Genomic DNA, 12,347 nt, shown 5'->3' with positions numbered 1-12,347 from the left:
TACATACAAGTAGTCCTCGACTTGTAACTGATCACTTAGTGACCAACACTAAAAAAAAGGGACTTACTGCCTAGATTTGAAGTACTGACGTCCACTCCCATTCATTTGTAGTAAGGTTCTCTGAATGATTCTTCTTGGGTTTCCTTCCATTTCACTGGGCTGAGTTGCCTTTTATAAGATGAGCTGCAATAGAGTCTGCTTTTGATGATATTACCTAGTTGGGTAATGAAATGTCTGCAAGAAAAAAAAAAGCTGAGAAAAAAAATCACTGTGTGATTATGCCTCCTCTCCCTTCCATTATTTTTCCAGTCTCCTGCACTCTCTCACATCAAGCCTCTTTAGTCTTTTCTTTTCATCTCTGGCCTTGGCTTGAAAAATGTGTTGTTGTTTTAAAAAAAAATCTTGTATTTTTTGTTATATTAGTGATGGGGAGGCTCTGAGAACCTTTCCCACTTAACTGATGTGGCATTAAGAACACCAATGGAACCTTTTTGGTTTATCTAGCTGGAGCACTTGTATAATTTTTCTTCCTTATACTGAATTCTTGGGACCAGAAACCCCATGAGGATTTCATTCACTCCCTATTGCTATTTTTGAAGAACCCCTGTAAGAGATACGTGAATCCCAAGACATTGGTATAAATAAAGATGAAGTTGAGTCTGGTGATTTGCTTTTAAAGCATGTCAGCTGCTATTTTTAAGTTAAATAATATTTTTTCTTAAAAAGGACATAGAATCTGACAGGCATCAAATGTATGTGTCTGTGCTTTCATTTACCATGTCTTACTCTTCTAAAACTATTTATAGCCCTAAGAATGAACGGAGATTACCTCCCAGTTTTCTCTGTACACGCTGAAGTCTACCTGAGGAAGGAAGGAAGAAAGAAGTGGAACCCACATCATTTCAGTCAGTTACTTGACCTCATTTTCAGACCTGTACTGCTTTGATGTCTTTGTTAACCCTTTCTAAAAGCTACCTGCATTTTTCCAGTGCAACTAAGCAGAAAAGTGTTATTTGAAAGGAAAGAGTTTTTACAGAGTCTGTCAAGGGCTACCTCCTCTCTCCTGCATGGATATTCTCAGATAGCCAAAGAGCTTTCATAGTCTTCCTCATCCTCTCCATCTTACGAGAGAGAGGAGCTTCTTGGGAGGCTAAAGTTGGCTGAAATCCAAAAACCTTCTCAGAGCAGAAAACAAAATGTCGGCTTGTATTTCATCATGATTCAAAATAAAAGGGGGCATTCACCAAATATTCCCTGGAAGTTTGGTATGATGAAGTTTGGCTTCTTTTTCTAGCATTGTAGTAAAAATAACAAAAGAATACCAAAAGAATTATAGTTATTTATATTTCTTTCTCCTCTTTCATTTCAGCCTCACTTCTTTGTCCGGCTAAAATAGTCCCCCAGTGGATTTGGGGACACAACATTTGTAAAAATTAGATGATAAATGCCATAGTGTATAGCTTCTTCTTTTCCCTCTATCAAATACAGATCTCTTAGTCCTTGATACACTGGTTTTTAAATCTGTACCCATTGCAGTACATTTGCTACAGTTCATTCAAAGTCTATTCAAAGTTCATTCATCCAACAGCACATCACTGTCTGAATACAAAAATACATGTGCATTCATGTCTCTCAAACACTTCTAACATCACCGCAAACATTTCTCATACAGGTAGTCCTCAAGTTATGATGGCAGAAATTGGGACCAGGATTTCTGTAACTAAGCAAAGTGTCATGAAATCTGGCCATATCGCTCAGGAATGGCAATCTCTACTGTCCCATTTGCCATAATTAATTGAATCATAACAGTAGTTAGGCAAGGATTTCCTTGTTATTTCCCACTGGCTTCCCACATCCAAAGTCGGTGGGAAAGCCAGCCAGAATTTGCATGTCTCAGGTGGTGAGCAAGCAGGCTGGCAAGCAGGTAAGTGGGCTGCTACTGAATAGGTAAAGGGTATACATGGGTGTGCAGCTTGGCTTAGGGTAGTTGCTTCCAGCTGGGAGAGTGAATGAGTGATGGGTTCAAGGTTTGGGGAGTCCCAGGGAGGGTACACAGAGGTGTATGAGGGCACACAGGTGGGAGAAACTACCCCCAGTGACCTACAACTTCCCCTTCCCCTGGCTTCTCCATTGATTTTCTTGGAAAACTGCCAGGGAAGTTGTAAATGGCAATCATGTGACCCCAGGCACTGCAACTGGGCATAACTGCAGATGGGGTCCCAAGAGCCCAGATTGTGATCATGTGCTGGGATAAACAGAACTCCAAGGACTGGTTGTGACTGTCATTTGTTCAGAGCTGTTGTAATTTAGAATGGCATCATACAAATGCATATAATTGAGGAATTGATATATCTTATATCTGTAAATATATCAAACATCCCACATTCTGTCTTAACATCAAACCATTCACTAACATTTATTCTCACACATGCTTTACTATCATATATTGCTGTTATTACATTTGGCAACCAACTTTCAAGACAATATTTGCAGAAAATATTCCATGTCTGCTAAATCAGCAAACGTACTTTCTTTCTCACATTCATACATTACTTGGTGATCTGCCAAAAATCTAAGCATGCTTATTGAAATGCCGATGAAGAATCTGAAAGGAAAAGATCTGTTTTATGACCCCTAAATTTCCATATATTCTCTCAAGTTACTTTGGTTGTGATTTCAGCTGAGAATAGTAAGATCCAAGCATCCATGAACAGTAGGACAAGAACTACTGGGGTGTTATAAATACTTGTGCAAGTGCCAAAGGAATAATTCTGTGCATGAAAAGATTCTTTTGAATACAAAACACAAAAGGATGTATTTTGGAACTGATCCAGTAAATGGACATACTTTTGCCATTTCTATCTATAACTAAAACAGAAATTGGTTTTTGTCCAATTAGCTTGCATAATTTTTGATTTTTCACTGCATGTTCAGAGTATTTGTTAGACTCTTTATATTTTTATTTGAGATGTAGGATAAAATGACTCTTCCAACTCTCTACTCCTTGCTTTAATGAAATAGCATCCTAGTGGACCTGGGAACACATTTTTTTTTTGAACTTAGATAGTATGTGCAATCACATATATATATTTTTCTTTCGTTTTTTTAAAACAATAGTCATAATTGGGTGAAAACAGACAAGGCCTATATTCTGCCCTGAGAGCAAAAATCTAACTTTGGATAGGGATGTTTTTGTTCATAAAAAGTAGCCAAAGGAGGAAATGTTTCCATATACCGTAGTTAGTCCCTTACTTATGAACAGGTTACGTTCCAAGAGGCTGTTTATAAGTGTTTTGTTCATAAGTCCAAGTATAAAAAAAAACATACAGAATACAGTTCTCATCTTACACAAGTTAAGTTATACTTAATTGATCACAAGCTTTCTCTAATCCCCGTGCCCTCCAAGAAGCAATGAGAGCCTTAGCAATGGAAATTTTGGACTTAATTGTAGTCGTAAGTGAAAGACTATACCTGTGTGTTTTTCAATTGGAAAGGCACGTTACTTGCAAATCTTGGTGGTTAGGTGGAGAGTAGGCCCTGCATGCTGGAGATTCCATATCTTACTCATATTAGTAGTGGTTGCAGATCCTCTTCAAGCGATGACCTCACAGTCTATATAAATGATTTCCATTGTTTTGCAATTCTGTAAAATTCCTAAGACTTTCCAGGAAATCAATGTGGTTGTTTTGTATGGTGCTTTATGATTTTGGAAGTGAGTCTGACCTTATGTTTAAAATCTATATGGACTAACAATGTTATGTGCAACTTTGCAGAATCCAGACTTTGGGCAGATTTCCCAGTGTATGCTTTCTTTTCTGACAACCATACAATCTGTTAGGCAAGGTATTGACAAGATGGAAAGTTTAAGTTTAATTGGTAAAAGCATTTATCTTTAAGTAAAGAAATGAGTCTTAGCATTTTGCTCTTTAGTAAAATTCTAATTCTAAGGGCCTGCTAGAGAGCTGATTGTTATGCATTGCTGCATGTTACATTTTTCCCAATCAGAGTAACTACCATCTGTAGGGTATATACTGAGCTTTCTTCTTACCCTAGCTCTCCTATCTTATCAGTAGCGTAGTGTTAATTTATTGTTGTTCATTCTTCACATTTGCAAGGAGACAGCTTGAAAATGTCAAGAGAATTAACAGGAATGCCAGCAGCAGCAAAAGCTGATTAGGAAAGTCACCCGGCTTTTTTTTTTTAAAGGGATCCAATCAATTTCACATTTCTCAAGTGTGGATGCATGCTCAGCACTTTCAACATATTTTTTTCCCCTTTTATTCTTTTTGCTGGGCAGTTACATGTTCCCTGGGGCTCTTGAAACCAGACTCTGTCCAAAAATGTTTGGAGACAAGTTGCTGAAATAGGCTTGATCCTGCTATTAATTCTCTTTCTCTTGCCACCTTGTATTATTTTCAGTCTGGGCAATTGTAGTCCAGTTGCATGTACTTCTCCATATTTGACCACAATTTAGTCAAAATTTCCATTGCTGAATGCGACAATTGTTAAGTGGTTTCCCCATTTTATGACTTTTCTTGCTGCAGTTATTAAGGGAATCACTGTACTTGTTAAGTGAGTCTGTCTTCCCCATTGACTTTCCTGATCAGAAAGTCCCAAAAGGTGATCACATGACCTGGGGACATTGTAACCATCATAAACATGAGCCAGTTGCCAAGCACCTGAATTTTGATCATGTGACCATGGGGATGCTGCAATGGTTGTAAGTGTGAAAAACGGTCATAAGTCACCAATAAAGGAGAATATTTGTAGCTCAGGGTTGAAATGAGGGGCCTTGGTGCTCTCTGAGCTTGCTTGTTTTCTTGCAGACGTTTTATCACCCAAACTGGATAACATCATCAGTACTAGTTACAAGTGACTTATTTCAGTGCTGTTGTAACTTCAAAAAGTGAGTAAATGAATGATTGTAAGTGGAGGACTACCTGTATATCTGTCTCTGGTGGAAATAACTCAGTTTTTCCTTACTGGTTTATGTGGTCACCATTCTTAACAAGAATTTGGTAGTGACCAGGATTTATCCTTAAATAACTGTTTATCTATAAAAACTCAGCACATATAAACATTTCTGGCATAAAACATACCTGTCTAAAGCGGATAATTTTTAATCTTATCTATGTGTAAAATAATACATATTTCATTACATATTTTTATTCCTTCTAACTACAACTATTGAGTGTGTTAATAATCTATTTTGGATTCTTTGAAGGGTTGCAATTCAGGTATATTAGTAATGCAAATAATAGGACAAGAATGCATAAGATCAGTTTTTCAATGTAAAAACCAAAAACAGCATCTCTTAACTAAATGACATCAAAATAGAACTTAGTTATATTTGGTAGTAGTGCTATTTTTTATATTTGCCTTTTCTTATTGGAACAACAAGCATCATGTTTATCCAGCAAGCCAATGAAGACATGTCTCAGCTTCTAAAATAGATGTTCTAATTTCTGGAATTGTATCTCATTTACATCCACTCTAAAATGATGCTCCAAGTGTTAGCATTAAGTGTTCCATCCATTTGGGATCATATCTTTATCTGTTAATATTTCTTATTAGACTAAGTGATACCAAAGCTCAATTTTTTTTCATTTTTGCTTTTAATGTTTATTTGAAAATGCATTCCCTAAGACAAAATTTTCTGGTAAAACCCATTATTCTAATGATCTTATTTCAGTTATTTAGATACATTTAGATACATTCAGTTATTTAGATACATTATTTAGATACAGTTTATCAAGTTAACCCATGTACTTTCCGTTGAGGTAATTCCCCGTTAGGAGAATGAGCGCATACAGGGAGACATATTGAGAGAGAAGTGTTTGAATAATACACACACAGCACACAGATACACTGTACAGTAAATGTAGGTTTTTTACTTCCAGAAAGGTTTAAGCAAAGTTCAAAACAATCAGTCCAAAGTCATTCACAGGTAAGATCAGTCAGTTTTTAGTCCAGGGATAATCCAATAACAAAGTCCAGTGTCAAAAACAGTTCAGTATCAGACTTACATCAAATCCAGAAATAGCAGTCAATTAGGAGTAACGGCAATACTTTCCAAGGAAAAACAGAGTCTCACTCACTTCATTGAGACTCTTCTGAGACTAAGGCTAAAACAACCCAGGTTTCTGGCTCCATCTGATGGCCGTTTGAGAAACCACACCTAATTACAGTTTTGCATTTTCTTAGAGACAGTATTAAAATGTCTACCCTGGTTTATATATTTTGAACCCAAATACCTGTTAGGTGACTTATATTCCTAACACTTTCCACATTATGTTAGCTCATTAATTGGTAAGTAAAAGAAACTCATTAATTGGTAAGTAAGTAAAAGAAAAGGAAAACTTTTATCTTTAAAATATTTATTTTAATCATACTCATCTGAACCCGTTTTTGTAGGATACTGAAACTGAATATTGACACTTCAAAAACGTAAATGTGCAATTTCTGCTGCTAAGAATCATGTATTATTGTGTATGAAAGAAAAGAAAAACTACTAAGATACTTGCTACATCTGTCATGTCCTGTTGCCCTATGCTTTAGAAATATAAGTGTGCCATCTTTCTTGAATAAAAGATTACAAATTTTTTAACATGCACTACAGAAGAAGCCGATCTGGGCTGGACTGGGAAGCTCAGTGGGACTGGGCCTAGATCAGGAGTGGGCAATTAATTTTGCCAAGGGGCCACATGCAAAACAGGAACTGTTATGAGGGGCCAAACCAATAGGCTACCACTGCTATCACTGCTGCCACAGGCTGGACAGCCAAAACGCCGGATGTGGCTCATGAGCCATAGAATGTCCAGATCTGACCTAAATAGTACTTGGTCCCACCAAAGAACAGTTGGGCTGTAGGCTAAGCAGGGAAGCCCAAAAGACTCCTACTCTACGGTGCTATGAAAACTACACAAATGTGTTCAAGTACAGTAATCACCAGGAGTTGAGCTCAGCTCAAGGGGATCTTCCATTTCTTTTAACATTTTGATTGCCTCTCCCTATTTTTCCCACTTATCTGTATTTTAGTGCTAGATATCATCTGCTTTAATTTCTCTTCGCAAGATAGATTTTCTTATGCAAACAGAATTTTTAAAAAATAACAAAGAGTACTTCACAATAAATGTGTGGTGTAGGCCTCTAACAGCAATTTTCCTTTGTAACCATTTTTTATATTTGTAGTGTGAGCTATTCAGATATTTATATTTGTATAACACACACACACACACACACACACACACACACACACACACTGTTTAAAATATGTATATGTGTGTATGCATGCACACATATATAAACATGCATAGTATTTATTTTTAGCTATTTTACTGAAATAGAATTCCCTAATCAGTTTTTGCTGATTAGTTCTTATTTCTCTTGTTTAAAATTGCTGTTGGCTGAACCCTCATCAGTTGAACTTCTAAGTACTTATTTGTCAGCTAGTTTTCTAAGGGTCAAACTGAGTGTTAAAATCTATTATAGTTGCCTATTTCTTAGAACTAACTTTGGTTGGACCCAATCTTGAACATTTTTGTTACATCCTTTTATGTATTTGGGAGGAAGCAATCTTTTTAACATGCAAATTGCAAGTACTGGAAACTCTATTCCAGATTAAAAAATAAGTGACTACTCTCTTTAACATGTGTGTTTGATAAATAAAATGTGTAGAATGATTATGACAGAACTTTCCTATTTACTTTCTGACAAATGTAAATGTTTATTTATAGGTTTCCTTCAGAGTTACTGAAATGTAGGATCATCTTAGTTTAAAATATCTGTAGAAATAGAAAAACTGGATTGAAGAAACGGTGAGAAGGAGACCAGCTCTTCAATAATTCCTCTCTTGATAAGGAGAGGACTTGAGACTGCCCACAAATGTTCCAGCCAGTGGTCTCCAGCTGGTTAAGAGACAAGAAAATAACTGTCTTGCTCAAACCTCAATCAGTGCCTTTGAAAGGACATTCAATTCACATATTTCCTTTTCTAATCACTTTCAGAAATTGCTTTTAAGCTATTAGGAACATTTGGATTAACAAGTTATATAGCACCAGGTGAGTTCCCTTCAATGTTCAGTGAAAGAAGTTTTAACAAGTTTAAGAACTTTTTTTAAAAAAATGGGAAAAATGAGTCTTTGCCGGTGCAGCCTCTTGGAGCAGGATGCCTTGCAGGGTCCCAAAGACTCATTTCTGGTGGAATTTGGGGGAGAGAAAGAAAGACTTTTGCTTCTTTCCTTGCGTGCAGCCAAAAGCAGCAGAAGAAAGTAGTGGTAAGAAGCAGCCCGGTGACCAGGCAAGTTCCCCCCTCTGCCCTTTCCCCCCTCCCCTCACTACTTCGTGTTGTTCACAATGCAAGGGATGCAAGTCTTGTTTTCCCGCTGGCTATGTGGGCAGCGCAGCCTTGTATTCCCACGAAGCCTGGATTAATTGCTTTGGGGGTGCTTTGGGGTTGACATTTCTCTGCGGACCATCAACATTTTCTCGCGGACCACTAGTGGTCCCCAGGCTACTGGTTGGCGACCACTGATTTGGAGGGACTAAAGAATATTAGAATTAAAAGAAAGGAATATAAAGTGGGTTTATTTGATCTGATTTAAAATAGATATATTGTTGTTTCTGGTAACCCTTAGATTTTTGCTGACATCAGGAGTGAAACAATGAGGCTTTATACATTTGTTTATAGGTAAGAAGTAGGATATGGGAAGAAGAGATCATTTTATTGTATTTTAAGAGAAGGTGGTAAGTTACTAAAATTGTTTATACTTGTGAAAAGATGAGAAATCTCTCTCACATACACATACACACACATGTATTTTTGTTTAATTTTTCTTTTCTATTTCTATTTCCTTCCCTTTATCTTATTTTTCTGTACTCTCTTTTATTTTTTCATCTTGTATTAGTTTTGCTTATTATACTTACAATCTTTAATAAAATTAATGTATAAAAAAAATAGAACTTCTCTGTCTAGGGTTTGGAAAATCTAGTTAAAACATATCTAGTTGTATCTGATTTCCATATGTATTCTTGTGTATTTTCATATGTTCTTACTTGCATTTGTCCAAGTGTCTCTGTGCTAGGGCTTTCTCAGTAGTGGAATTTTCATTCTATAACACTTCTTGGAAAACTTATCTGGGAGTAAATCACAGAAAAAGAAGGATAAATATTCTGAGCAACATCCAGCTTCTTCATCTTGCCAACTTCAGCTAAAAATAATCCTAGAATTTCCCCTTCTAAATGTGAGTGAATGTCAGAAATATTTGTGTGCTTGTGTGTGCGCATGCATGGAGGTATATTTGCCAGAAATTCCATCTAAAACATATGTATTAATTGAAACAATCACTATTTAGAATTAAGTCTCAGTACAAGGAGGTGTAAAATCGATTAATCCTCATTGCATATAGTGAGGAAGAGGGAAGGAGAGGGAGAGAAAGAGGGAGAGACATTTGTTCAGTGAATCACTGCAGTTGTTAAGATAGTAACACTGTTATTAAGTGAATCTGCCTTTTCCATTGACTTTGCTTATCAGAAGGTTGCAAAAGGGGATCATATGACCCCAGGACACTGGAACGGTCATAAATACAAGTCAGTTGCCAAGCATCTGAAATTTGGGGTGGGGATGCCGCAGTGGTCATAAGTGTGAAACATAGTCATATGTCACTTTTTTCAGTCACTAAATGAACTACTGTAAATCGAGGACTACCTGTAGCCAAACATATCTGTCTGAAGCATGGGACGTTCATGGTTTTATGTTACTATTTCATTATTCTATTGTTAATTGTTATTGTTTCCATTGAGAACTGGCATAGTGGAAAAAGCAGGTTCAGAAAAATATTATAAGAAGAAACTTGCTTTTTTTTTTTTTTTAAGGTTGTTTATCTCGAATAATGTAGGTTCTGCTAGATGCTGTATTTTCTTCAGGCTCTAATGTGATTTCAAATTCACAAATAGAATTTCCTGCCTGGCAGGTCGCCAAGTTGATGTACAACCAAGCAACAATGAAAAATTAATTTAAAGCGTTTACATCATAAAATTAGAATCAGAAAACATTAAACCATGTTGAAACAATCACAACTGCTACCATTAAAGTATATAGAAATAGAATGGCTTTAACTTCTCTATGAAGGAAATATTATAATCAAAATCCTCAAAAATTATTATCTATTATCTACCTCAATATACAACTGAAATTTTGATATTTAATGTGGATTTTTATTTGATCTAAAGAATTAGGCACTTTAAATAAAGCTGATAAACTAGAATAATATGCTTATAGTTAATGTTGATTTTAATATGATACTAACATTTTATTAAAAATAAAATATTTTCATTTATCTCTTGTAGTGATTCAGAAAGCCGAAAACTATGCAAGAAGATGAAAGTTGATCCTGGTTTGAAAGAGAAAGGGATAGAATTACTACACTACAAGTATGTTCATGAGTGGGTTAATGGATGTTACATTGAAATTGCTAGGATGCTCCATGGCTTTGAAAATGACATTGTTGCACACTACAATCTTACACAGGGTGATATACATTTATTCATTTATTTATTTAAGAAATTTTATATGGCCACCCAACTCTCAATGACTTTGGGTGGCTTATAAAAATCCCTTTAAGTCTAAATCAGAATAGGCTAGTAGCCTGTATCTTGTATGAATAATCTTGCTCATTAATGCAGTGGTTATTTCATTGAATATTTGTATTTTAGTTTCAGCTTCTTCCACATTTTGACTGCCAGTGCATTCCATTGTGAGGGTTAAAACCCATGCTGGCAAGATGTCCAAGATTGCTTGCAATAAACTGGTAGTCTTAAGTTAAATTCTCATTGAAGTTGAATCAATTTCTCTTATTGAGTTCCATGAGAGGTCAAAATCTTTGCTTAACCACCTTGTGCATGTTAATATGATTTTAAAATGCTTAATCTAGATTACTATATATAACAGATACAAATCTGATTTCTACATTGAATGCTTTGTAATTTTTTAATATCCTGGACAGCCCCAGATCTGCTTGAATTATTCCCAAGGTTGAGTTCGACCCCCTGTTTATGTGTATTGTGGATGTCCGTGGGGGAACTCAGGTACTGGAATGGAGCTTGATTAATCTTTGCATTTGCTAAAAGTTGGAATCCTATGAAATACAGGCCACAATTTCCCATTTCAGGTTGGTACGAAGAAAACTTCGTTTCAATGTCTTTCAGTCAACTTGCCAAGCTAAACTATACATGTTTTGTGTACCTCCCCATTCATATTTCAAAAGAATGCTAACGTTAGCTTGCTTTGCATTGTTCTTGAAGCTCCAGATGCAGAGGTGGTATTCAGCAAATTCTAACCAGTTCTGGAGAACTGGTAGCGGAAATTTTGAGTAGTTTGGAGAACTCACAAATACCACCTCTGACTGAAGATTTTACAGTATCCTTCCCCTGCCATGCCTACCAAGCCATGCCACAGTAAAAAAAATTGAACCCACCACTGTCCAGATGTCATTGCTCTTGAGTAGAGGTCATTCCCTTAGCACAGAAAAGTGACAACTGTGGTTTTCATAAGTTACACTTCCTTGAACAGGAACTCCAAGAGATAGTCTTCTTGAGTCTGATTCAGTCTTCTTTACAAGAAGTAGGACTCAATGGTTGTCACCAGGGCAGAGGCTTACAATTCCTTAAATATTTCCCTACCAAGTGTTACTTCTTTACTGTCTAATTAAAGAGGGATGCAGAATTTTAGTTCACTTCATATTTCTTGGAGCAAGTTGCAGCCTGGCAATTTTGATATATCTGCTCATCAACCTCATCAACTATCTCTCGTGCTCATGGACTCACTTCCATGTTCAGGACAAAATGCTCAGCAAAAACAACAATAAGCAAAAATGGCCAGGCTTCATTCAGAATTTGGAGCTGATCAGCTAGCACAAGACCAATTCTTTCACTCTAAAAAAATGCAGGCATCATAAGTAGGCAGGGCCTCATCATTCTGGCTGTCATCTCTCTCTTTTCTATAGTGAGATGGTAAGTAGAATTATAAACAGCTGGCTTCTTGGGTTGGTTTATTTATTATTATCGAGATTTTTGTTACGATAACAACAGTGTGTTGCACCTTTGGAGAACTGCCTCAATTAAAATGTGTTACAGATCAATAACAATCTTTTTTATTCCAGTACAAGCAGCAGTAATAGAGGGTCAAAGTGATTTCTGGAAATTAGCTCTTTTTTTCAAATCCAGTGGGAAAGAAATAGGGAAAATCATGTCAATATGATCTTGAACTAACTAGTGTTTTAAAAGACAGTTATATTTGAAAAACAAATATAATTCAGAAACTAATACCAACACTTTTGAGTTACTTTGAGC

General features: G+C 36.2%; 1 protein-coding gene across 2 annotated transcripts in view; it reads left to right on the top strand.

Moving 5' to 3' along the window:
* The window catches only part of PDIA5 (protein disulfide isomerase family A member 5), a 251,595-nt gene that overhangs the window by 110,088 nt on the left and 129,160 nt on the right, over positions 1 to 12,347 (top strand). For both annotated transcript variants that reach the window (XM_087950217.1, XM_087950218.1), the window contains exon 4: positions 10,347 to 10,430. In XM_087950217.1, coding sequence (XP_087806343.1) covers positions 10,347 to 10,430 — 84 coding nt within the window. The remainder of the gene's footprint in view (positions 1 to 10,346; positions 10,431 to 12,347) is intronic.

Source organism: Notechis scutatus, chromosome 1 (genome assembly GCF_049901735.1).
Source record: "Notechis scutatus isolate UNSWTSFEM ecotype Mainland chromosome 1, rNotScu1.2, whole genome shotgun sequence".
In the NCBI taxonomy this organism is placed as follows: Eukaryota; Metazoa; Chordata; class Lepidosauria; order Squamata; family Elapidae; genus Notechis; species Notechis scutatus.
The sequence above is the reverse complement of the archived record's forward strand: the minus strand, read 5'-3'. Positions and strand labels throughout refer to the sequence as shown.